Raw genomic sequence first — 27943 nt, forward strand, 5'->3', positions numbered from 1 at the left:
AATGAATCCATTCTTGGAAGTGAGGTTGTGACATGTTCATACACACACTACTCATGCCACTACGAGGGTTGTTGAGACAAATGTGTTACACAACCGTTTTGGAAGGCAAAGTATTAATGGATCTTAGGAGGGCAATTATGAATGTGCTTTTTATACTGGAACTGTATTGCTGTGATAATCTACACACATTTGTACTTCTATGTACCAAAGCGTACAACAAAGCATGAAAATTGTCGTTTTTCATTTCATTGAGGAATCTTAAAGTAGAATTAAGATGCAATATCCATCATAACTGGATTTTACTATATTTCAGACAAAAACCTTCCAAACTGACAAAACTGCATTTTGTTATATATGAGACTTGATGCCAACCATTCGCGGTCACCGTACCATTAACCAAACCATGAGAAATGTAGAACGGCACAGAAAAAAAATACTGCCTGTTGACAACTTTATTGCTTCACACAATATGTGAGCCTATCCATACAAACGTGGGTAGAAAACGAACAAAAATCACTCTAAAAATTAGAAAGTCTGACTGCTACCCATTAATCTATGCCTGGTATAGACAGAGTAGGGGAGGACAGTCCATACACCTCAGATTGACATGATCTCTGGTCCAAGCTCATATTCCTGCTGTGGTAAGGTGTTCGGTGGAGGGGGTGCATCCTGTACAGAGACAGGTCACATCATCTGGTGGCTTTCCCATTCTCGTGGAGGTCCATTCTGTTAACAGTAGAAGAAAAGTCAACTAATTATTTATCATAAGACCATCTACTCCATAACAGGTACTGGACAATCAGATTTCAGTCAAGAAAACAAACTACAACATCTCTATCAAACATTATAAAACGGAGTGGTTCGAGCCCTGAATGCTGATTGGCTGACAGAAGTGGTACATCAGACTGTATACCACAGGTATGACAAAACATGTATTTTTACAGCTGTAATTACTTTGGTAACCAGTTTATAGTAGCAATAAGGCACATCTGGGGTTTGTGGTATATGGCCAATATACCACAGCTACGGGGCTGTATCCAGGCACTTGGCGTTGCATTGTGCATAAGAACAGCCCTTAGCCATAGTATATTGGCCATATAACACACCTCCTTTCGGCCTTATTGCTTAATTAGAACTAGGAGCTATAATACACTGATGTGGGGAATGGTTATATACAGTACATTATCACACACCCATTCTCATCTTTAAGGTGCTGGTATAACTCTGCCTTGTTGTTCACAGAGCTGATCCTTCCGGCAAACTCCTGGTGTTTCCTGGAGTTGGCCACAGTGATTCTGTTAGTCCACATGGTGAGCAGTGACACCGGACCTACATTGTAACCACAGGGCAAAAACACACAGAGACAGAAAGATCAGTGAAAAGGAACAATACTGGTAATGGCACACCGTAATGTATGGTCTCTGAATAAAAAAGGTAATTAATGCAGTGATGAAACAAAAAACAAATAATAGAATACTACTCATTGCAATGATAACCATGAACATGGCATTCAACAAATATGCCAGTTCACACCATGGATCTGAGGACAATAAGGTCAAGGCCAACCAGAAGGGGGGAGGGCATGCACCTTTGGCTTTTTCAGGTAGTTGGATCTCGTCCAGACGGGGCTTCTTGTTGAGAGGCTCTGGCGAGTCAGGAGAATCCTTTATGACCTCCGACTCCCCCTGCTCCTCCTTTCCACGCTCTAGTGCCCCCTTCAGCCTGGTGGATGAATCCAATTTGATTTGTCACATGCGCCGAATACAGCAGGTGTAGAACTTAGTGAAACGCTTACTTACAAGCCCTTAAACCAACAATGCTTTAAGAAGTAAAAAAGTGTTAAGTAAAAAATAGAGAAGTAGAAAATAGAAAAGAAAAGTAACAAATAATTAAACAGCAGCAGTAAAATACAGAGGTACAGAGTCAATGTGCAGGGGCACCGATTAGTCAAGGTTATTGAGGTAATATGTACATGCAGGTAGAGTTCAAGTGACTATGCATTGATTATAAACTGAGAGTAGCAGCAGCGTAAAAGAGGGTTCTGGGTCGCCCTTTGATTAGCTGTTCAGGAGTCTTATGGCTTGGGGGTAGAATGCAACACAGTATGACAGTGACGAGGAGAATACCAGGGTAAAATACTAAACCGGTATATACAGTACCAGTCAAAAGTTTGAACACCAAACAAGTGCTCGGCATATGTGGGAACTCCTTCAAGACTGTTGGAAAATCACTCCTGGTGAAGCTGGTTGAGAGAATGCCAAGAGTGTGCAAAGCTGTCATCAAGGCAAAGGGTGGCTTGGGGTGATTTGTTTAACACTTTTGGTTACTACATAATTCCATATGTGTTATTTCATAATGTTGATGTCTTCACTACTTTTCTACAATGTAGGAAATAGGAAAAAATAAAGAAAACCCCTGGAATGAGTAGGTGTGTCCAAACCTTTGACTGGTACTGTATATATTATTACAAATAAATATTTTTCAGACAGGATTTTTTTCAGAATCACAGAGTTGATTGGAGGCAGGTCTGTTGTTTAAAACAGTAGGTCAGGCTTAGGTCAAACAAAATGTGTGTTGTGTCACCCTGACCTCTCTGACTCCTGCCAACTCTTGTCCTCTGAATCCTTGTTGATGCTCTTCTCTGCCTTGTCCTCCTTGTCCTCCCTCTTCCTCCCCCGTTTCTTCCTCTCCTCCTCCTCGGGGGGTTTGCTGCGGCAGGCGATGATGCAGTCCAGAACCCTCTGGTGTCGCTCACTGCCAGCTACGTGGGTCTTCACCAGAGTCTCCAGCTCGTTCCACATGATGCGGTATTGCTCATCCCTAAAGCCCGGAGGAGACATTAACCAGTCAGGACAGGAGACCAGGCACACACACATATGGTTCCCACCTCAACACTCAGGGAGCGACACAGTTACACTTTCAGACTCTCTCCCCAATTCACTCTCTTCCGCACACATCCTTAAAATACAAACCCAGACACACACCCTGTTTCCCACCCCTAAACACTCAGGGAGTGACAATAAGTCACAACATCAGTCTCTCTCTCACACAGACAGACTACCTTTTAGGGCCCTTTCCCCTGGAGCCCACAGTGGAGATGGGAAGAGGGTCGTTCTTCCTCTCCATATCCACCAGGTTGTAAACGGTCTTCTGGCAGGTCAGCAAGTCCTCCTCACTCAGACTCTCCTTCACTATGAGGTTAGCCAGCGGAACCACCTGGATCACACACACAATTAACACACATACAATGAAAACACAAGTCACACAGACCGTTAAAAAAATGTATCAAAACGAGTGATATGAGGTGAGCAATTGTGCAGTGTGTGAAAGAAGGCTGTTGTCCTGCTCACCGCCTGCATGTTGAAGATGGTGGTCTGGGAGATGATCATTGGCCAATAGCGAGTATAACGCTCCAGCTGGGCTTTGGCCCTCTCCGCCGGGGGCTTCCCACTAGCCTCAGTGTCTGGGGACTCAGGGACAGGAGTCAGACGGTTCTCCCTCATGAACTCGCCAAAGTCCTGCGGCAGACACCCCAAAGATACTGGTATAAAACTTCTGGTCCCACTTTAGAATAAGTGTCTTTATACCTACCAGTGTTAACATGGTAGTTACATAGACACAGCGTAAATATAGGACATTGCAGGTACACATTGTTACATAACACAGTACACAGCTGCTATACCAATTTGTTGTTTGTGTTTTCACGTTGACATTTTATATGCATTTGATTTGTAAACAAACTCCAATTAGTTGTGACTAAACCTCCTCTGCCTCTTACAGTGATGTGGTAGTCAGTCACTATGGTGTAGAGGAGGAAGGGGTGGGAGGGGCTTACAGTAATGTGGTAGTCAGTCACTATGGTGTAGAGGAGGAAGGGGTGGGAGGGGCTTACAGTAATGTGGTAGTCAGTCACTATGGGGTAGAGGAGGAAGGAGCTTACAGTAATGTGGTAGTCAAGTCACTATGGGGTAGAGGAGGAAGGAGCTTACAGTGATGTAGTAGTCAGTCACTATGGGGTAGAGGAGGAAGGGGTGGGAGGGGCTTACAGTAATGTGGTAGTCAGTCACTATGGTGTAGAGGAGGAAGGGGTGGGAGGGGCTTACAGTAATGTGGTAGTCAGTCACTATGGTGTAGAGGAGGAAGGGGTGGGAGGGGCTTACAGTAATGTGGTAGTCAGTCACTATGGGGTAGAGGAGGAAGGGGTGGGAGGGGCTTACAGTAATGTGGTAGTCAGTCACTATGGTGTAGAGGAGGAAGGAGCTTACAGTAATGTGGTAGTCAGTCACTATGGTGTAGAGGAGGAAGGAGCTTACAGTAATGTGGTAGTCAGTCACTATCGTGTAGAGGAGGAAGGAGCTTACAGTAATGTGGTAGTCAGTCACTATGGTGTAGAGGAGGAAGGAGCTTACAGTAATGTGGTAGTCAGTCACTATGGTGTAGAGGAGGAAGGGGTGGGAGGGGCTTACAGTGATGCGGTAGTCAGTCACCCGGCCCCCGCAGCCCTCACTAATGGAGGGAGGGTCCTCCAGGGTGGAGCGGGTGCTATTGAGTACGTGCAGGAAGATCTCCCCGCCGTGGCTGCTCAGCATGTGGCTGATGACCTTTGACCCGGACTTCCTGGGCTGCTCCAGCAGCACTGAGCGACCTGCAATGCAATCAATCACCATCTGTATTTCAACTACATTTGTTTGTATTTTCTGTATGCAAGTAGTATTAACATTTAGGGTAGAGGCAAGAGGTCAGGGGCAAAAATATTCAGGCTCACCGTTCAGCAAGAAGTTGGTCAAACACGATGAGGGTCGGCTGTTGACGTCTGTAGGCGAGATCCGATAGGCTCCAGTGCAGTAGTGCAGTTCTGAGCCACCAGTTCACACACAGACACACACGCAAGAAAGATCGGAAATATCCAGATAAGCCAAAAGAGAATATTACAACAGAAAATGCTCTTGGGATTTTGATGTGTCGATATCAAGGACCTCTTCTTTTATCTTTATAATTTCAAACGCCACTCAAGCCCCACCTCTACCGAGACTTTTCATTGAGTTAGCCTGACAACAAATAACAAAGTTTCCCAGGGTTCATGGTGCCTACCTACACTGTTGGTGCGAGGAGTGCACCACTTAAGAGTAACCGTCTCCTTAAGTCCACTGTCTCGACTCGTACTACCAGCCATGTGCAGGTCGCCTGAACAACAGAAAAAGAGGAGAGATGAAAGGGAGAAACTGAATGTTTACTGCAGTGGCCACTAAAAGCCACAATAATTTAGTGGCCAAAACAATACAGATTATTATTATTATTCCTTAAAACCTCACCACTTTTGAAGAACTCAAGATGGGCGTCCCTGTGATGCAGGAGCTCTACGTCGTAATTGGCCGACGTGTTGGCATGCTGCTCCTCCTTCACACCCAAAGGAGACGGAGAAGACCAAAAAAAAGAGACATCAGCGAGGTATCCTTTTCATTGACATTGTAGTCATTTGGCAGACGCTCTTATCCAGAGCGACTTGCAGTAGTGAGTGCCTATCCACTGCTGTCAAGACAAACAAACACTGCTGCTTTCATGTTAACAACAAGGGTTCAAGAAGTACCAGCAAATGCATAAACCACAGATTTTTTGCATCATCTCTCTCTTTTGTTCTCTCTTCCGTTCTTCCTATAAGGTGATTCCAGTGATGTGAAGATTGACAGCTGTGGTTGTTGCAGTCTAAAGTTTAAGGGTCTGATGTGTAATTCAGTGAAAAGGGCTGTACATGTTTTCTAACCCAGATGAATAACATGGGACTACATGGAGGACAAAAACATTTGGGGCGAAGGTTAGGAGATAGGCGTCTACCTGCCTATCATGGCTAAGGACTAAATGACTTACTATTCAAATGAGAGAAAGAGAGAGAGGAAAGAGAGAGGGAAAGGAAAGGAGGGACAGAGTGTGGTCTGATACCAATACGTACTACTCAACACAGCACAAAGGACCACAACAAGACACTACAAGGAGGGACTGCGACCAATCAACTCTGAGGTAGAGAAGGCACCAACAAGGAGTCATACAGGACATGAGGCCGGGGGAGGGGGGGCAAACTACAGGGCATGTAATGCGTACATTCTCATCCACCAAACATGCTAACACTCAACACTGATTGGCTGCTGGAATGTCAAGTGGACAATCGGCGGCCAATCAAAAGTGAGAGCTGTTGAGCGTCCGATGGATGGACAAAACCAATCCACACAGCCTTGCGTTCTGCGGTCCCTCTTGGTGTGTGTTTAAGAGTACTGACCTGCTCGCAAACATTTAATGTGGGCTAGCAAAACAGAAAATACAGCATGAAAACAGCAGCGGTTCCAAGAGTCATTTCAACATGATGATGAACAAATAAAGAACAGTGTGTAAAATCATAGTGCACAATGGCTGACGGGGAAGAAGAACAAAGTTTGGGACATTTTGGGGCCGAGGATGTGGTGGGGGTGTGGCAAGGTTAGGGTATCAGAAGGTTGAGGCGAGTGAAGCGATAGGTGCATTGGGTGGAAGGGCCAATAGAAAATGTGTAATGTGTTGGTTTGTGGATGCAGAGAAAAGAAGTGGGCGGGTCAGGATAGGTCATTTTGCAGACGGGACATCGCCCTTTTCAAACGTTTGTCCAGCCTTCAAAAATAGCCCACCTTATACCTTAAATAACTAATCTAAACATCAGTCATGACATGACAAGACTGCTGGGACACAGCCCTGAAGGAAGTAATGGGTGGGAGTCACTGAAAAGGGTGAAAGGTTATAGATGGGGCTGGTGTAGGCCTGAACCTTGGGAGAGCTAGAGGACAGAAGACGTACCTTCATTGGGATGTTGGTGATGGTGGTGGAGGCAAGGTCAAAGTGCTGCTGCACTAGAATGTTGAGTTTGGTGGCCAGGTGCCTCCCTGCCCGCACACTGTGAACCTCGCTGGTCAGCAGAGAGGAGACCTGTCGGTACAGAGGAGGACTATGTAGGACTTTAACACTAACAAAGTAGCATGCCATTTTTTATTGTATGGCATCTCTATAGAACTTTAACTACAGCATGTGGAAATGAGCACACGTTAACAGGATACTAACAGTATACTTTATCTACATTAGATTAAGTATGCGTTGATATGACAGTGTGTTTTGAGCGATGTTATACATATCTAGATTAACATTTAGACTAGGTGAAATCAGAGTCAATTTAATGCAACACTGAGCAGGTTTAAACCTACCTCTTTCTTTGGCCGGTCTGAGACCAGGGTGTCCTCTCCTTGAGGGAAGATGTGGACAAGCACCAGCTCACACTGCTGGATAGACATCAGTCTGAAACACAGAGACACATTGGAATGCATTGGAAAGATTCAGGACACTTCTTTAGGATCCTCTCGAAACCCTTCTAAGATGACCAATGAAATTAACCCAGTGTAACAAATCTCCTCCTCTAAATCCATTTTAATTCTCCCATCAAAAATCTCCCAAAAAATCTGACTTCTAAAGTTCATATTTATCCCCACTAAAGAGTGTAAAAACAGTGTTATTCTCATCTCAATATCTCATACCTGTCTGAGCCTGCTGCCATCTTGTTTTGCTCTAGAATGGTCTCTTGCACACAATCCTCCAGCATTCTTACATGGGTGTCACTGTAACAGACAGAAACACACAATACCCCCATTAGAATTTCCATGGATGCCTTCAAAGATGGGCATTACTTCAGTATCTACAGGTTCTCAATTACTAACTAGGTTTAACAGAATCAATAGATCATCTCTTTTGGTACGGTCCTTTTGGTGGCTCACTTTTGAGGTCCAGGATTGGTTGTTGAATCATAATGTCTGTGTTCAGAGGAACCTACAAACAGCACTGTTAGTAGATCTGAAAAACCACCATCAATCAATGGGAAATATGAGTATTTATTTTAAGGGAAATCTTGGCATCTTCACAGTAAAATAGAAGAATGTATTGCATAAGGAAATATTAAAACTGTAGTGTACTGGGAAAGATGGGTTAGTCTGTGGACATCTGAGGGTTGGAATTAAGATTGTGGTGGTCAATTTGTCAGGGCATGGACTCTACAAGCTATCAAAAGCATTCCACAGGGATGGTGGCCCATGACTCCAATGCTTCCCACAGTTGTGTCAAGTTGGCTGGATGTGCTTTGAGTGGTGGACCATTCTTGATATACACGGGAAACTGTTGAGCGTGGAAAACCCAGCAGCATTGCAGTTCTTGACACTCAAACCGGTTCACCTGGCACCAATTACCATATCCCGTTCAAAGGAACAAATATTGTGTCTTGCCCATTTACCCTCTGAATGACACACACACAATCCATGTCTCAATTGTCTCAAGGATTACAAATCCTTCTTCACCCTGCCTCCTCCCTTTCATCTATACCAGGGCTCCACAACCCTGTTCCTGTAGAGCTGCCCTCCTGTGTGTTTTTCTTCCAACCCCAGTTGTAACTGACCCGATTCATCTTATCAACGAGCTAATTATGAGAATCAGGTATGCTAGATTAGGGTTGGAGAGAATTTACAGGACAGTAGCTCTCCAGGAACAGTGTTGGAGAGCCCTGATCTACAGTAATTGAAGTAGATTTAACAAGTGACATCAATAAGGCATCATGGCTTTCACCTGGATTCACCTGATCAGTCTATGTCAGGGTTCCCCAACTTGGAATTTGGCTATTTTTTTTTTTAAATTGTTGGACATAAGACTGTAAAAAGACGAGCAAATCAGCTCCAAGTGATTTTAATTTCAGAAATCTGTTCCAAAGTATTATCACGCATATTAGAAATGTGTAATTGTATACAAATGTCAGCAAGGTTTGAAGTGATTAGGTTTTAGTCTTCCATTTGGGCTTTTTGTGGTCTTATGAGCAGTCTATTTTATTTATTTTTGTTACCTTTATTTAACTAGGCAAGTCAGTTAAGAACAAATTCTTATTTTCAATGACGGCCTAGGAACAGTGGGTTAACTGCCTGTTCAGGGGCAATACATTATTTATAATTATGTTCCGTCCCCCTGAACATTCACTCATGAAAAAAATGTTTGTTTTTTTATTTAATTTTTTTTAATTCGGCCTGCAGCTGAATCCAGTTGATGATCCCTGGTCTATGTAAAGTACACTCAATGTATATATAGAATTGTAATGTTTTCCACAGGTCCTACAACTAGGGGAGAGGGGGGGGGGGTAGTGGAATAAATAAATACAAATATATATATACATACAGTACCAGTCTAAAGTTTGGACACACCTACTCATTCAAGGGTTTTTCTTTATTTTTTATATTTTATACATTGTAGTGAAGACATCAAAAGTATGAAATAACACATGTGGAATTATGTAGTGAGCAAAAAAGTGTTACATCAAAATGTATTTTATATTTTTCAAAGTAGCCACCCTTTGCCTTGATGACAACTTTGCACACTCTTAGCATTCTCTCAACCAGCTTCGAGGTACTCACCTGGAATGCATTTCAACTAACAGGTGTGCCATCTTAAAAGTTAATTTGTGGATTTTTTCCCCTTCTTAATATGTTTAGTAGGGGTGGTATACAGAAGATAGCCCTATTTGCTAAAGCCCATATTATGGGAAGAACAGCTCAAATAAAGAAAGAGAAATGACAGTCCATCATTACTTTAAGACATAAACCAGCAGCATACCACCCTGCATCCTACTGCTGGCTTGCTTCTAAAGCTAAGCTGGGTTGGTCCTGTATGGGAGACCAGATGTTGCTGGAAGTGGTGTTGGAATGCCAGTAGGAGGCCCCCTTTCCTCTGGTCTAAAAAAATATCCCAATGCCCCAGGGCAGTGATTGGGGACAATGCCCTGTGTAGGGCGCCATCTTTCGGATGGGATGTTAAACAGGTGTCCTGACTCTCTGTGGTCACTAAAGATCCCATGGCACTTATTGTAAGGGTGCTAACCCCAGTGTCCTGGCTAAATTTAAAAAACAGTCACCGAATCATCCCCAGTTTACATTTAGCTCAATCATCCCTCTCCCCTGTAACTATTCACCAGGTTGTTGCTGTAAATGAGAATGTGTTCTCAGTCAACTTACCTGGTTAACTAAAAAAGGTCAGTCAATCTGGAAAATGTGAACGTTTTTTCTTTGAAACTTTGAAAGTTTCTTCAAATACAGTCACAAAAACTATCATGGAACTGGCTCTCATGAGGACTGCCACAGGAAAGGAAGACCCAGAGTTGCCTCCGTTGCAGAGGATAAGTTCATTCGAGTTACCAGCCTCAGAAATTGCAGCCCAAATAAATGCATCACAAAGTTCAAGTAACAGACACATCTCAACATCAACGGTTCAGAGGATACAGTGTGAATCAGGCTTTCATGGTCAAATTGCTGCAGAGAAACCACTACTAAAGGACACCAATAAGAAGCAGAGACTTGCTTGGGCCAAGAAACATGAGCAATGGACATAGACCGGTGGAAATGTGTCCTTAGATCAGGAGTCCAAATTGGAGATTTTTGGTTCCAACCGCCATGTCTTTGTGAGACGCGGTGTGGGTGAACTTATAATCTCTGCATGTGTATTTCCCACCGTAAAACATGGAGGAGGTGTTATGGTGCTTTGCTGGTGACACTGGCTGTGATTTATTTAGAATTCAAGGAACACTTAACCAGCATGGCTACCACAGCATTCTGCAGCGATACGCCATCCCATCTGGTTTGAGCTTAGTGGGACTATCATTTGTTTTTCAACAGGACAATGACCCAACACACCTCCAGGCTGTGTAAGGAATAATTGACCAAGAAGAAGAGTGATGGAGTGCTGCATCAGATGACCTGGCACTCCACAATCACCCAACCTCAACACAATTGAGATGAATTGGACCACAGAGTGAAAGAAAAGCAGCTAACAAGTGCTCAGCAAATGTGGGGATTCCAAGACTGTTGGAAAAGCATTCCAGGTAATTGCTGGTTGAGAGGATGCCAAGAGTGTGCAAAGCTGTCATCAAGGCAAAGGGTGGCTACTTTGAAGAATCTCAAATATATTTGTTGAACACTTTTTTTGGTTACTACATGATTCCATGTGTTCTTTTTTAGTTTGGATGTCTTCACTATTATTCTACAATGTAGAAAATAGTAAAAATAAAGAAAAACCTGTGAATGAGTAAGTGTGTGGATTTGGGGATTTGAAATTATACAAGTAATGTTATTTGATAGTTCCAAATCTTTCTGTTAATTTCATAGCTGATCTATCCCCTAAAAAAAATTGTATTATAATAAATAAACAAACAATTATTTACTAATTATGTTAATGTTTACCTCTTGGCGTTTGTGAGGCAGATAATGCGCCCCCTGTTGGCCACCCTGTCAGCAGTGTCCATGAGGGTGGTGCGTGCCTCGTGCTGGTACTCAGTGATCTTACACAGTGACTCCACCGCTGCCACCAGGCCGTGCAGGACGCTGCAACACTCAGGGTCCTCCTGCGGGTTAGGTGGACCCACAGCTGCCAGAGCAGACATGAGCTATCACATGAATACAAAGGGAAGCAGGTCAAGTCAACAATACATTACAACAAAACCTCTATCTGGACAGGTTTGGTTAACCTCAAATTGAGACAATGAGATTGGTAGTAGTGTAGTGAGTATTGCCATAAAATAAATAAAGGTGAAATAAAAAATAACAAAAATAACAAAAATAACAAAAAGCTGTAGACTTTCAACAATAGATTGCTTAGAACCATAGAATTAGTGCTGTACAAAATTGCTGCCCTGTTGATAAATAAGCATCCATCTCTCGAAGATGGAAATAAAGTACCTCATGAGTGCTTTGGTCCTCTTGCCTCCAGCTGTTCAGAATGTGGAACTCTGAATCACTCACAATGTAGTTGATCTGAAACATAACCACTGAAGCAATATAATGTGCTGTGCCCAACTCGGAACATGAATGAACACAGACGAGTTGGCCGACGCAGACAGACTATACTCTATTCTGACCTGGGCTAAAACAGACTAGACCACCAGGCAACGCCAGGCTATGGGATGGAGGGACTTACCAGTTTCTTGAGGGGGTAAACGTCGTAGAGGATGCGGCAGTACTCCATGGAGCACTCCACAGCACAGGTCCACAGGGACTTGGACACTGGGGCCAGCGGGATCATGCCCTGGCCACGGCTCTTGGTCAGCACGTCACACTCCACCTGCTGCCGACTGGACTCTGCCATATAAGGGCAGTGGTCGACCACGAAGGCCGTCTTGTGGGAGACTGAGAACATCTTCATCTCTGGTTCAGCCCTGTGTGAGTTCTGCAGAGGTGATAGGAGATATTTAGTCTGATGCTAAGAAACCATCTCTTCTCAATTTAGATGAGAAGAGCAAGGCACCAGTAACGTTAGCTAGCTGCAGCCTACGTACTGACACCAATTTACATTGCTAATATATACAGTAGCTAACTAGGCTGAACGAGAAACATGCCCTATGACAATGTCCTTTAGCTATAGATTTAGCTAGCTAACGTAAATTGGCTAAGATAAGTTACCGTGGATAACGGTCGTTAGCTAGCTTGCTTACTTACTTAACTTGGCTAGCTATATTTAATTACAAGCGTTAGCTAGCTAGCTAGTTTCCAGACCGATTTTTTAAAAACTGAATTGCTACGTTAGCTAGCTAGCTAGCTAAGTAGTGGGTGAGCCGTCTGCAGAAGTACCTGGGACTGATGAGACTGAGGCGCGTCGATTTGCCAACGTAAACCAAGCAAATTTTAGTTTAGTTTGCTAGCCAGATTAGCTATCAAACATAGTTATCTTACAAATTAGTCTAAAATAAAGTCAGGTTTTCACACCATATAGCACCCGTATTGTATGGTTCCTTTCCACCAGCGAAAATACGGATTGTAGTTGTACAACTAAGTTAATAGCTATCTATGTGGGTAATAAAAAAAACGACATAATGCTGGAGCAAAAATAAATAAATCAGAGGCGGCTGTAGATGTTATTGGTGGAACTATGTCCGTCGTGTATGGATGGTCCGTGTCTTACTTCAACATCTTTTCATGGTTCCTGTCTTCTTTGCCTAGATAAATTGAGCAGGGTTCCCCAAGTGGAGGCCCGCGGACCAAATTTGGTTTTATTTGGCCCCCCAAGTTTTCTGAATTTTCATTGTTGGACATAAAAGGCTGTAAAACACCAGGAAAATAGCTCCAATTGATTTTATTCTGGAAATATGTCCCCAAGTATTCCCACTCATATGTTTTTAATTTAACTAGGCTAGTCAGTTAAGAATAAATACTTATTCTTTCTTATTCTTCTTTACAATGACTTTCGGTTACTGGCCCAAGCTCTAAACACTAGGCTACCTGCCACCACGTATGTGATTGTATACCAGAAAATATAAATGTATTGGATTTATATAGCACTTTTCTACCAACTGAGCAACCATTTTTGTGTCAGAACATTCACCACACATCAGCTATCAGGTGGAGAGGTGAAGAGTGATGTATGCCATTAGGAATGAGGGGGATGATTAGGCGGCCATGATGGAATGTGGCCAGGTTGGGAATTTAGCCATGACAACGGGGTGAAAACCCCTACTCTTACAATAAACTTCATGGGATTTTGAATGACCACAGAGTCAGGACACCAGTTTTGACGTCCCATCTGAAAGACGGCCCCCAATGTTCCCAAATGTAATCAAGGTTTGAAATTATGCTGTTTTAGTCTAATATTATATCTGTTTAGGCTTCTTGCGGTCAATTTGAAGTGTACAAATATGTTTTTATTATGTTCCGCCCCCCAGACCATCCACTCAAGAAAAAATTGGCCCATGGCTGAATCTAGCTGATGATCCCTGCTGTTGAAAATGTGCACAATCCATGTGCAGCATATGACACGTTCAATTGAAATATTTTTCATTTAATCGTATAAATAATGTATTTAGACAAATCATGTATTTGCTTTCATTTCAATGTGTCATCATGGCTATACTCTGTATTATGATAAGAAAGGTTGGAACAGTATTTGTCATCATGGCTATACTCTGTATTATGATAAGAAAGGTTGGAACAGTATTTGTCATCATGGCTATACTCTGTATTATGATAAGAAAGGTTGGAACAGTATTTGTCATCATGGCTATACTCTGTATTATGATAAGAAAGGTTGGAACAGTATTTGTCATCATGGCTATACTCTGTATTATGATAAGAAAGGTTGGAACAGTATTTGTCATCATGGCTATACTCTGTATTATGATAAGAAAGGTTGGAACAGTATTTGTCATCATGGCTATACTCTGTATTATGATAAGAAAGGTTGGAACAGTATTTGTCATCATGGCTATACTCTGTATTATGATAAGAAAGGTTGGAACAGTATTTGTCATCATGGCTATACTCTGTATTATGATAAGAAAGGTTGGAACAGTATTTGTCATCATGGCTATACTCTGTATTATGATAAGAAAGGTTGGAACAGTATTTGTCATCATGGCTATACTCTGTATTATGATAAGAAAGGTTGGAACAGTATTTGTCATCATGGCTATACTCTGTATTATGATAAGAAAGGTTGGAACAGTATTTGTCATCATGGCTATACTCTGTATTATGATAAGAAAGGTTGGAACAGTATTTGTCATCATGGCTATACTCTGTATTATGATAAGAAAGGTTGGAACAGTATTTGTCATCATGGCTATACTCTGTATTATGATAAGAATGGTTGGAACAGTATTTGTCATCATGGCTATACTCTGTATTATGATAAGAAAGGTTGGAACAGTATTTGTCATCATGGCTATACTCTGTATTATGATAAGAAAGGTTGGAACAGTATTTGTCATCATGGCTATACTCTGTATTATGATAAGAAAGGTTGGAACAGTATTTGTCAGGGCACAATTATGATGGGGAACAGTATCCATTTGATAGGGAACAGTATAAGGAACAGTTGACCCAAACCTATCTGATGGGGTATCAGTACCTGATAGGAAGCAAAGATGGGGAACAATAGTATCTGCGAACACTGTGATATGGAACTTATCTAATGGGAAACAGTATGGTGGGGAACAGTAGATACATCAAATATGGAACAGGGAACAGTAGGTCTATCTAATACGGAACAGTATCTGACAGGGAATTTGGTTGGGACAGAACAGATAACAAGATGTGCTCGATATTCATTGTCAACACTCAAGATATAAAATTCAAAAGGCACTCGCACATCTGAGCGATCTTTGTTGCAGGTGCATGGTAACAGTTGAATAAGATGAGAAAAAAGAAGAAACCCGCACACTACTCTTGCTAGTATCACTGCTCTTTATTAAGCTTTATGTATCGGCCTCAAGGCCTTCGTCAGAGCTTTTTCAAAAAACAAAAAAAAGCTCTGACGAAGGCCTTGAGGCCGATATGTAAAGCTTAATAAAGAGCAGTGACACTACCAAGAGCCGTGTGCGGGTTTCTCAAGACATGAAATTTCACAATATATGAATGGATGTCAAACGATTGTTCAATTAAATGTGAGGTATTTTGGCCTTCCTACTGATAATGTTCATTTTGTTCATTTCATCACTGCTTTTTCAGGACCCCAAAGCTCTTTGATGCCCCCCAGGGGCCACCTGGTTGAGAATCACAGACCTATAACCAGCAAATGCAATAATACAATTTTCCAATGAGAATCATTCATTGCATATGGCAATATGGGCCTAAAGAATGCTGTTGCATATATATATATATATATATATAAATATGTATAGGTCTGCCATTTCCGAGATCAGTTTTTGAGCGACTTGGCAGGACCGGCAGTTTTGTTACGCCCACTGTATATATACAGTCAATTATTAGACCGTACTTATGTGGGCGTAACAAAACTGCCGGTCCTGCCAAGTCGCTCAAAAACTGATCTCGGAAATGGCAGACCTACATTGGTTTGATAACAACATTGTGGGAGGAAACACGCCAGTCGGAGATTACTAAAACCACACCTCCTAAAGTACCCATAGTACTCATAGGACTACCCCACCCATTCTCTCAAGTTTGAACTTGATCTAAAAAGCATGCAATGTTTTTTCATTTGAAACCATGTTGAGAAATAAAGTGGAAACTTTTGAAATACATGCAGCTCATTGGTAGTGATCTTACATGATGTGTTAATTCCGCCGTAACATTTTGCTATCCAGGTTTAACCGTTGATGACTTGTTGTGATATGTGACATATTTGAGATGAATGAGAGTGGGGACAACATTCTTGTAATGGATTCTTTGTCTGAGACAAAAATGGATGGCGACACGGAGATAGAGATGGGAATGGAAGTTGGTGAGTTAACGTAGATTTCATTATCTTTTGCAACACGAGAGGATTTATTGCAAGAGAAAAGGGCGGAATAATGTAGCCTTCCTCTGTAACTTTTCGTTTCCACCTATCTGAACCAAAATTGTATTTTATTTGCTCAAATGTTATTCTGTTGTGTCCCTTATATATTTTCTCCTTTGTTATTTCAAACTTTAAAAAGTATACAATAACAGTATTGACCTTTGGCACCACCATTTGCCCTCTGTAATGAGAGGGTTCTGCTTAGCTGAGGAACGCTCAACTCAGTTATCTTTTGTATGGGCCTCTATCTATCTGCCTCAATATACCCTACACTATACGTTATCATAAACTTCCTTATCATCAGTGTTTATAAAACTGTAAATTAGTTTGGACTGAAACTGTCTCAGCAACTGTCAGTCCAAGGTCACTCATGCACAGGCATACCTTCGATGCTCTCAGTGTTTACCATGAAGGATGCTCCATACCACTTCTTACAATGCAGCGAATTTTGGGTGTCGTGACCGGGACTCGAGCCTAAATATCTGTGATTGTTAGGCTAACACGGAAGCCATTACACCAATAAGTCAGACTCAATTGACGAGGTCACTAGTTGTTGAACTAAGGTCGCTGGAATACATAAATATTCCTTTATCACACTGGTGGACATAGCATAAGCTAACAACCACACTGATTCACAGATGCAAGATTTCAGTCATAGCCTATGGCTGGCTGCACAGCTTGCCCCTACTATTATTGGCCCAATGTACACTCCGACTTTCCCACACAATCAAATATCTTCGATCGTCGGGATCTTTGGGCAGTTTGTTAATAACTAGATCATTACTTTGTGGTTATTTAAGAGTTCATTTCCAAAATTCTATATCCACCAATTTTCAACATTTGTGTTAAAAAGATATATAATCAGAAATGATTTCTTATGGGGACCTTCATGTGTGTTTAAAATAGTATTGCTTTTGTATTCATACATTTTGAATGTGTATGTTAAACACTACATATATATTAAAACAACAATACAATGCAGTTTGTAGGTCCAACCGTGCCCTGATATTATAACATAACATCCATTCCTGGACCTGACTCCAAAAACAAGCCACCGATGGACAGTACCAAAAGAGATACTCTTTGATTCTGTTTCCACATGGCAGAGTCTGCACAGGGCTGACTGTTTAATGTCCGATATACAGAGCATTCTTTTTGTAGCGAGAATTTCATGTAATAGCTTAAATTGAAAAGAACGGATTGATGCGTCAATTGCAGTGGTGTAAAGTACTTAAGTAAAAATACTACTTAAATCATTTTTGGGGTATCTGTACTTTACTAAACAATTTATATTTTGGACAACTTTTACTTTTACATTCCTAAAGAAAAGGATTGACTTTTTACTTGTTGCATACATTTGTCATGACTCTAGCCCTTTCAGAGAATTGGCTAGCAGAGATGTGAACAACCTCCCCTTTCCTGTTAGGGGGAGTGGGAGGCAGTTTTACGACTTTACAACCACGACGTCCATTCCTTTCAGATACACTTCTTGTAACGGCGTTCTTCGTTTGTTGAAAGAGAGTCGGACCGAAATGCAGCGTGGTGGTTACTCATGTCTTTAATGAAGAAAAGTGACGATACATGAAATAACTTATAATAAATACAAAAACAACAAACGGAACGTGAAACCTAATTACAGCCTATCTGGTGATACTACACAGAGACAGGAGCAATCACCCACGAAATACAAAGTGAAACTCAGGCTACCTAAATACGGTTCCCAATCAGAGGCAACGAGAATCACCTGACTGCTGATTGAGAACCGCCTCAGGCAGCCAAGCCTATACAACACCCCTAATCAGCCGCGATCCCAAATACTACAAACCCCAATACGAATTACAACAACATAAACCCCTGTCACACCCTGGCCTGACCAAATATATAACGAAAACACAAAACACTAAGACCAAGGCGTGACAGAACCCCCCCCCCCCAAGGTGCGGACTCCCGGACGCACCTCAAAACCAAAGGGAGGGACCGGGTGGGCGTCTGTCATTGGTGGCGGCTCCGGCTCGGGACGTGGACCCCACTTCATTAATGTCCCAGTTCCTCCCCTTCGCGTCCTGGGATAATCCACCCTCGCCGCCGACCATGGCCTAATAGTCCTCACCCAGAACCCCACAGAACTGAGGAGCAGCTCGTGACTGAGGGGCATCTCGGGATGAGGGGCAGCTCGGGACCGAGGGGCAGCTCGGGACCGAGGGGCAGCTCGGGACCGAGGGGCAGCTCGGGACTGAGGCAGCTCGGGATTGAGGGGCAGCTCGGGACTGAGGGGCAGCTCGGGACTGAGGGGCAGCCCGGAACTGAGGGGCAGCCCGGAACTGAGGGGCAGCCCGGAACTGAGGGGCAGCCCGGAACTGAGGGGAAGCCCAGTACTGAGAGGAAGCCCAGTACTGAGAGGAAGCCCAGTACTGAGATGAAGCTCAGGTAGGTAGTAGGCTCCGGTAGATCCTGGCTGGCTGGCGGATCTGGAAGATTCAGGTTGACGAGCAGATCTGGAAGATTCTGGTTGACTAGCAGATCTGGAAGATTCTGGTTGACAGGCTGATCTGGAAGAATCTGGTTGACTGGCAGATCTAGAAGATCATGGCTGACTGGCGGATCTAGCTGCTCTATGCAGACTGACAGCTCTGACTGCTCCATGCAGGCTGACAGCTCCTTGCAGACTGGCAGCTCTGGCTGCTTCATGCAGACTGACAGCTCTGACTGCTCCATGCAGGCTGACAGCACCCTGCAGACTGGCAGCTCCTTGCAGACTGACAGCTCCTTTCAGACTGACAGCTCCCTGCAGACTGGTAGCTCCTTGCATACTGACAGCTCTGACTGCTCCATGCAGGCTGACAGCTCCTTGCAGACTGGCAGCTCCTTGCAGACTGGCAGCTCCTTGCAGACTGGCAGCTCCCTGCAGACTGGCAGCTCCTTGCAGACTGGCAGCTCCTTGCAGACTGGCAGCTCCTTGCAGACTGACAGCTCTGGCTGCTTCATGCAGACTGGCAGCTCCTTGCAGACTGGCAGCTCCTTGCAGACTGACAGCTCCTTGCAGACTGACAGCTCCCTGCAGACTGACAGCTCTGACTGCTCCATGCAGGCTGACAGCTCCTTGCAGACTGACAGCTCCTTGCAGACTGACAGCTCCTTGCAGACTGGCAGCTCCTTGCAGACTGGCAGCTCTGACTGCTCCATGCAGCTCCTTGCAGACTGACAGCTCCTTGCAGACTGACAGCTCCTTGCAGACTGACAGCTCCCTGCAGACTGACAGCTCCTTGCAGACTGACAGCTCTGGCTGCTCCATGCAGGCTGACAGCACCCTGCAGACTGGCAGCTCAGGCTGCTTCAAACAGGCAGGAGGCTCCGGCAGCGCTGTAGAGAAGGAAGGCTCTGATAGCGCTGAACAGGCGGGAGACTCCGACAGCGCAGGAGAGGAGGAAAATGCTGGCTGCGCTGAACAGGCGGGAGACTCCGACAGCGCAGGAGGGAAGGAAGGCTCTGGCTGTGCTGAACAGGCGGGAGACTCCGACAGAGCAGGAGAGGCGAGGCGCACTGTAGGCCTGATGCGTGGTGCGGGCACTGGTGATACTGGAGCGAGGACACGCACAGGAAGCCTGGTGCGGGGAGCTGCTACCGGAGGACTGGTGTGTGGAGGTGGCTCTGGATAGACCGGACCGTGCAGGCGCACTGGAGCTCTTGAGCACCGAGCCTGCCCAAGCTTACCTGGCTCGATGCCCACTCTAGCCCGGCCAATACGAAGGGCTGGTATGAACCGTACCGGGCTATGCACCCGCACTGGAAACACCGTGCGCTCCATAGCATAACACGGTGTCTGCCCGGTCTCTCTAGCCCACCGGAAAGCACAGGGAGTTTGCACAGGTCTCCTACCTGGCATAGCCATACTCCCTGTAAGCCCCCCCCCAATCATTTTTTGGGGTTGCTTCTCGGGCTTCCTTGCCAACCGTGTTCCCTCGTATCGCCGGCTCCTATCTCCTGCTGCCTCTGCTTCCTCCTTGGGGCGGCGATATTCACCAGGCTGAGCCCAGGGTCCTCTTCCGTCTAATATCATCTCCCAAGACCAGAAGTCCTTATATCGCTGCTCCTCATGATTAACAGGGAGAGTTGGCTCAGGTCTGACTCCTGACTCTGCCACTCTCTCCCTGAGCCCCCCCCCAATAAATTTTTGGGGGTGACCTTCGGGTTTCGCTCTGCGCCGCCGTGTTTTCCTTTTCGACTCCATTCGCCTATAGCCTTCTTCGCACTGCTCAAGCGAATCCCATGCGGGCTCCTGCACTCTCTCTGGGTCGGCCGCCCACCTGTCGATTTCTTCCCACGTCGTATAATCCATGCCATTGCTGTCCATAACGTCCTCCTTTCGCTGCTCCTGCTGTCGCTGCCTGTTACCACGCTGCTCGGTCCGTGTGTGGTGGGTGATTCTGTAACGGCGTTCTTCGTTTGTTGAAAGAGAGTCGGACCGAAATGCAGCGTGGTGGTTACTCATGTCTTTAATGAAGAAAAGTGACGATACATGAAATAACTTATAATAAATACAAAAACAACAAACGGAACGTGAAACCTAATTACAGCCTATCTGGTGATACTACACAGAGACAGGAACAATCACCCACGAAATACAAAGTGAAACTCAGGCTACCTAAATACGGTTCCCAATCAGAGGCAACGAGAATCACCTGACTGCTGATTGAGAACCGCCTCAGGCAGCCAAGCCTATACAACACCCCTAATCAGCCGCGATCCCAAATACTACAAACCCCAATACGAATTACAACAACATAAACCCCTGTCACACCCTGGCCTGACCAAATATATAACGAAAACACAAAACACTAAGACCAAGGCGTGACACTTCTCTCATTGACCATGCAGTATGGAGAGAGAGAATTTCACAGTAAGACAAAGAGTCCGTCCCGCCCAATTCTACTACATCCCAGAATTGGAGAATTAAACATTATTCATAATTTAGAGAAAGTGGAAACGGTCGGTGGCGAAGTCAGCTACGACCCTGTCAGTTTTGTTTCATGTTTGTGATCTCATGAAAGACAATACAGCCACATTACCCTAACTCTGTTAATACAGATTCCTCAGTTATGAGGCTTGCATCTAATTCTTGTATAAAGTGAATAAGTAAAGATTAAACTATTTGTGAAATTATATAATGTAATGTTAACCTTTAAAATGAGAACATTGTCTCCCCTGTAAAGTTTAACTAAGTCAGTAGCCACGCCCCAGTGTTAATAGACATTGGTTGGAAATGATGAACCAACCCCTTTTCTACATTTCTATAAAAGCCCCCATGACCCAAAGTCACCTAAGTTCCAAATAATGGGAGGACTTGTCAAGAATACTGACCAACGAGGACAAATCTCCAGAGTGAGATGAACCTCTCAGACCATGTGAACCTCTCACACGACAACCCGGAAGATTCTACAAAGGACGAGGGCGACATCAACTGGGCAAACCAGAGCCTCACATCACCAGCTCAACTATCGAAGTCAGCTTCACATAAATACAATGCATTGCTTTTCCAAATGAGCGGTCGTTAGTGGCATATGTATTTATGTGAGAATAGCTTCCCAGGTCCGATAGAGACCCATGTTCTTTGTCTTCCTCTGAATTTACTGTGTTATAACCACACTGTTTTGTGTTATTTAGTCAACTAGGGATGGTATTTTACTGTATAATGTTATCATGAATTGTATATTCTGTAGTTGTGTAATTAGTTAGTCAAAATAAATGATTGAGCCAATTGGTGTATGGATGATTTATAGGAAAGGCTGGGTTCATGCAGATAGCCAAGAATTTTATGTTGTTTGGAATGAGAACTGATGAGGTAGTAATTCATTAATAGAAGTGTCACGTTCTGACCTTTATTTCCTTTGTTTTGTCTTTATTTAGTATGGTCAGGGCGTGAGTTGGGGTGGGCAGTCTATGTCTAGGTTTCACTGTTGGTTTGTGGGTGTTTGTTTCCTGTGTCAGTGTTTGTGCCACACGGGACTGTTTCGGTTGGTTTATTGTTTATCGTTTTGTATTTCATAGTGTTCAGGCTTTTCTTATTAAAATCGTCATGAACACTTACCACGCCACACTTACCACGTGGTAATGGGCAGCAGCAACAGTGGCCAAAGACACAGGACTCATGGACTTGAGAGGAAATTCTAGACGGGAGAGGACCCTCAGCACAGCCAGGGGAATATCGCCGCCCCAAAGCAGAGCTGGAGGCAGCGAAGGCAGAGAGGCGCTGGTATGAGGAGGCAGCACGGCGGCGTGGTTGGAATCCCGAGAGTCAGCCCCAAAAATGTATTGGGGGGGGGGGCACACAGGGAGTGTGGCTAAGCCAGGTAGGAGACCTGTGCCAACTTCCTGTGCTTACCGGAGTGAGAGAGGGACCGTGCAGGCACCGCGTTATGCTGTGGAGTGCACAGTGTCCCCGGTGCGGGTGCATAGCCCGGTGCGGTACATTCCTGCTCCTCGTATCGGCCGGGCTAGAGTAGGCATCGAGCCAGGTGCCATGAAGCCGGCTCTACGCATCTGGTCTCCAGTGCGTCTCCTTGGGCCGGCGTACATGGCACCAGCCTTACGCATGGTGTCCCCGGTTCGCCAGCACAGCCCAGTGCGGCCTATTCCACCTCGCCGCACTGGTCGGGCTACGGGGAGCATTCAACCAGGTAAGGTTGGGCAGGCTCGGTGCTCAAGAGCTCCAGTGCGCCTGCACGGTCCAGTCTATCCAGTGCCACCTCCAAGCACAAGCCCTCCGGTGGCAGCCCCCCCCCCCACCAGGCTGTCTCTCCGTTTTCTGCCTACAGGGTCTCCCGCCTGTCCAGCGCTACCAGAGCCTTCCTCCTCTCCAGCGCTGCCAGAGCCTCCCGTCTGTCCAGAGCTGCCAGAGTCTCCCGTCTGTCCAGAGCTGCCAGAGTCTCCCGTCTGTCCAGAGCTGCCAGAGTCTCCCGTCTGTCCAGAGCTGCCAGAGTCTCCCGTCTGTCCAGAGCTGCCAGAGTCTCCCGTCTGTCCAGAGCTGCCAGAGTCTCCCGTCTGTCCTGAGCTGCCAGAGTCTCCCGTCTGTCCTGAGCTGCCAGGGTCTCCCGTCTGTCCTGACCTGCCAGGGTCTCCCGTCTGTCCTGACCTGCCAGGGTCTCCCGTCTGTCCTGAGCTGCCAGGGTCTCCCGTCTGTCCTGAGCTGCCAGGGTCTCCCGTCTGTCCTGAGCTGCCAGGGTCTGCCGTCTGTCCTGAGCTGCCAGAGTCTCCCGTCTGTCCGGAGCTGCTAGAGCCACCAGTCTGTCCTGAGCCGTCAGTCAGCCAGGAGCTGCCAGAGCCGTCAGTCAGCCAGGAGCTGCCAGAGCCGCCAGCCAGCCAGGAGCTGCCAGAGCCGCCAGCCAGGAGCTGCCAGAGCCGTCAGCCAGCCAGGATCTGCCAGAGCCGTCAGTCAGCCAGGCGATGCCGGAATCGCCCTTCACTCCGGAGCTGCCGGAATCTCCTCGTTACAAGAAGACTGTACTCGATAAGAATACAGTCTCCCGCCTGTCCGGCGCTGCCGGTGGCGTCCTTCACTCCAGCGCTGCCGGAGTCTCCCGCCTGTCCGGCGCTGCCGGAGTCTCCCGCCTGTCCGGCGCTGCCGGAATCCCCCGTCCATTCGGGACCCATGTCTAGGGTCCCCAGTCCAAGGTCGGTGGCGAAGGTCGCCACTTTAAAGAGGCTACGGAGGCGGGCGAAGAGGCGCACTAGAACTATGGTGAAGTAGTGGGGTCCACGTCCTGCGCCAGAACCGCCACTGCGGACAGACGCCCACCCGGTTTGGTTTATTGTTTTGTATTTCATAGTGTTCAGGCTTTTCTTATTAAAATCGTCATGAACACTTACCAAGCCGCATCTTGGTCCGATCCTTACTCCTCTTCAGACGAAGAGGAGGAAATCTGCCGTTACAAGAAGACTGTACTCGATAAGATATGAAAATATCTTTAGAGTCGATTCGGGAAAAATACTCTATAAAAATGTTCCTGTGGTGCCCCGACTTCCTAGTTAATTAAAGTTTAGATTATTAGTTTAATAATTACATATAGAGAATTAATTTGATAAAATAACAGTCTTCACATTTAATGACAAGCAAGAGACACGACACATTTTCCCTGACACCCAAAAGTACTCGTTACATTTTGAATGCTTAGCAGGAAAGGAAAAGGGTCCAATTCACGCGCTTATCAAGAGAACATCCCTGGTCTTCCCTACTGCCTCTGATCTGGCGGACTCACTAAACGCACATGCTTTGTTAGTAAATCATGTCTGAGTGTTGGAGTGTGCCCCTGGCTTTCAAAAAAATATGGGGCCATCTGATTTGCTTAATTAAAGGAATTTGAAATTATTTGTACTTTTACTTTTGATACTTAAGTACAGTTGAAGTCGGAAGTCTACATACACCTTAGCCAAATACATTTAAACTCAGTTTTCACAATTCCTGATATTTAATCCAAGTAAAAATTCCCTGTCGTAGGTCAGTTAGGATACCAATGTCACGACTTCTGCCAAATCCATTTTTCATTTTCCATTGGTTTTTGTCTTGTCTTCCCACACACCTGTTTTCAATCCCATTCATTACCTGTTGTGTATTTAACCCTCTGTTTCCCCTCATGTCTTTGTCAGAGATTGTTTATTGTCAGTGTAGTGTTTTTGTTGTATAGATGCGCGACGGGTCTTCGTACCCATATTTGTTTATGTTCTTTTTCCTGTTTAGTGTTATGGAGCATGTTACTATGACATTATTAAAAGACTCCATTTTACACTCCGTTTGACTCTCCTGCGCCTGACTTCCCTGCCACCTATACACATATGCCTGACACACCACTTTATTTTAAGAATGTGAAATGTCAGAATAATAGTAGAGAGAATGATTTATTTAAGATTTTATTTATTTCATCACATTCCCAGTGGGTCAGAAGTTTACATACACTCAATTAGTATTTGGTAGCATTGCCTTTAAATTGTTTCACTTGGGTCAAACGTTTCGGGTAGCCTTCCACAAGCTTCCCACAATAATTTTGGCCCATTCCTCCTGACAGAGCTGGTGAAGCTGAGTCAGGTTTGTAGGCCTCCTTGCTCGCACACGCTTTTTCTGTTCTGCCCACACATTTTCTATAGGATTGAGGTCAGGGCTTTGTGATGGCCACTCCAATACCTTGACTTTGTTGTCCTTAAGCCATTTTGTCACAACTTTGGAAGTATGCTTGGGGTCATTGTCTATTTGGAAACCCATTTGCGATCAAGCTTTAACTTCCTAACTGACGTCTTGAGATTCAATATATCCACATAATTTTCCAACCTCAAGATGCCATCGATTTTGTGAAGTGCCCCAGTCCCTCCTGCAGCAAAGCACCCCCACACCATGATGCTGCCACCCCCGTGCTTCACAGTTGGTATTGTGTTCTTTGGCTTGCAAGCCTCCCCCTTTTTCCCCCAAACTTAACGATGGTCATTATGGCTAAACAGTTCTATTTTTGTTTCATCAGACCAGAGGACATTTCTCAAAAAAGTGCGATCTTTGTCCCCATGTGCAGTTGTTAATCGTATTCTGGCTTTTTTATGGCGGTTTTGGAGCAGTGGCTTCTTCCTTGCTGAGTGGCCTTTCAGGTTACGTCGATATAGGACTCGTTTTACTGTGGATATAGATACTTTTGTACCTGTTTCCTCCAGCATCTCCACGAGGTCCTTTGCTGTTGTTCTGGGATTGATTTGCACTTTTCGCACCAAAGTACGTTCATCTCTAGTAGACAGAACGTGTCTCCTTCCTGAGCGGTATAATGGCTGCGTGGTCCCATGGTGTTAATACTTGTTTGTACAGATGAACGTGGAACCTTCAGGCATTTGGAAATTGCTCCCAAGGATGAACCAGACATGTCTGACCAGAGGTCTTCGTTGATTTCTTTTGATTTCCCCATGATGTCAAGCAAAGAGGCACTGAGTTTGAAGGTAGGCCTTGAAATACATCCACAGGTACACCTCCAATTGACTAAAATTATGTCAATAAGCCTATCAGAAGCTTCTAAAGCTATGACATAATTTTCTGGAATTTTCCAAGCTGTTTAAAAGGCACAGTCAACATAGTGTATGTAAACTTCTGACCTGCTGGAATTGTGATACAGTGAATTATTAAGTGAAATAATCTGTCTGTAAACAATTAATGGAAATTGTTTAAAGTAGATGCCCTAACCAACTTGCCAAAACTATAGTTTGTTAACCAGAAATTTGTGTTGTGGTTGAAAAATGAGTTTTCATGACTCCAACCTAAGTGTATGTAAACTTCCACCAAAAACTGTATGTTAGCACAGCTGAAAACTGTTGTGTTGATTAAAGAAGCAATAAAACTGGCCTTCTTTAGACAAATTGAGTATCTGGAGCAACAGCATTTGTGGGTTCGATTACAGGCTCTAAATGGTCAGTAAACAAAGACTTTCTTCTGAAACTCGTCAGTCTATTCTTGTTCTGAGAAATGAAGGCTATTCCATGCGAGAAATTGGCAATAAACTGAAGCTCTCGTGCAACGCTGTGTACTACTCCCTTCACAAAACAGTGCAAACTGTCTCTAACCAGAATAGAAAGAGGAGTGGGAGGCCCCGGTGCACAATTGAGCAAGAGGACAAGTACATTAGAGCGTCTAGTTTGAGAAACAGACACCTCACAAGTCCTCAACTGACAGCTTCATTAAATAGTACCCGCAAAACACCAGTCTCAACGTCAACAGTGAAGAGGCAACTCCTAGATGTTGGCCTTCTAGGCAGAGTTGCAAAGAAAAAGCCATCTGATGCTCCAGATACTCAACTAGTCGAAAGAATGCCAGTTTTATTGCTTATTTAATTAGCCCAGCAGTTTTCAGCTGTGCTAACACAACTGCAAAAGGGTTTTCTAATGATGAATTAGCCTTTAAAAATTATAAACTTGGATTAGCTAACACAACGTGCCATTGGAACACAGGAATAATGGTTGCTGATAATGTGCCTCTGTACGCCTACATAGATATTCCATTACAAATCTGCTGTTTCCAGCTACAATAGTCATTTACAACATTAACAATGTCTACACTGTATTTCTGATCAATTTGATGTCATTTTAATGGACAATTTATTTAGCTTTTCTTTCAAAAACAAGGACATTTCTAAGTGACCCCAAACTTTTGAATGGTAGTGTAGTGTTTGCAAACTGTTATGTGACACGTATTAATGCCAAAATAACAGGTCGCCACTGAACTTATCTAATGGGGGACAGTATGGTGGGGACCCATAGGTCTATCTAATATGGAACGGTATAGGGAACAATATCTGACAGGGAATTTGGTTGGGAACAGAACAGATAACAAGGGGTCACATTTTAAGAGTAACATTTGTGCTCTATATTTATTGTCAACACTCAAGATATGAAATTCCACAATATGGATGTCAAACAATCTTTCAATTAAATGTGAGATATGTTGACCATACTGTTATGTTCAATTTGTTTGCTTTGTCCCTACCTTTTCAGGACTCCAAATCTCTTCGAGGACACCCACAGGCCCACTGGTTAATAATAACCAGCAAATGAAATAATAACATTTCCCAATGACAATCATCAATCACTGCATATGGAAATCGGAAAACGA

General features: G+C 44.5%; 1 protein-coding gene across 5 annotated transcripts; it reads right to left on the bottom strand.

Moving 5' to 3' along the window:
- Positions 1-135: 135 nt before the first annotated feature.
- On the bottom strand, positions 136-27930 carry LOC109896565 (integrator complex subunit 13). 5 transcript variants are annotated; one of them, XM_031831496.1, is made up of 17 exons: positions 27818-27930; positions 12007-12255; positions 11769-11843; positions 11274-11476; positions 7548-7628; positions 7221-7311; positions 6820-6948; positions 5313-5397; positions 5092-5184; positions 4766-4864; positions 4467-4645; positions 3351-3518; positions 3062-3216; positions 2590-2820; positions 1589-1722; positions 1194-1329; positions 136-726 (listed from the first exon to the last, which is right to left on the bottom strand). In XM_031831496.1, exons 1-17 carry the CDS (start codon positions 27911-27913, stop codon positions 690-692), a joined length of 2241 nt encoding a protein of 746 aa, XP_031687356.1. In that variant the 5' UTR covers positions 27914-27930; the 3' UTR covers positions 136-689. The 5 variants fall into 5 exon arrangements, with proteins under 5 accessions (XP_031687356.1, XP_031687357.1, XP_031687360.1 ...); XM_031831497.1 differs by having other exon boundaries at positions 4766-4855; positions 27818-27928; XM_031831500.1 differs by lacking the exon at positions 27818-27930 and adding an exon at positions 12657-13047 and having other exon boundaries at positions 4766-4855.
- Between the last annotated feature and the right edge of the window lie 13 nt (positions 27931-27943).

The sequence above is a fragment of the Oncorhynchus kisutch genome, linkage group LG9 (assembly GCF_002021735.2).
Source record: "Oncorhynchus kisutch isolate 150728-3 linkage group LG9, Okis_V2, whole genome shotgun sequence".
Classification (NCBI taxonomy): Eukaryota; Metazoa; Chordata; class Actinopteri; order Salmoniformes; family Salmonidae; genus Oncorhynchus; species Oncorhynchus kisutch.

Coding starts and splice junctions, on each gene's coding strand:
- LOC109896565 (XM_031831496.1), bottom strand. CDS start 27,913: ATGATTGTCATTGGGAAATGTTATTATTTCATTTGCTGGTTATTATTA. Junction 6,949..7,220: donor CAGACCGGCCAAAGAAAGAG/GTAGGTTTAAAC, acceptor CTGTACCGACAG/GTCTCCTCTCTGCTGACCAG. Junction 5,398..6,819: donor TCACCAACATCCCAATGAAG/GTACGTCTTCTG, acceptor TTGGGTGTGAAG/GAGGAGCAGCATGCCAACAC.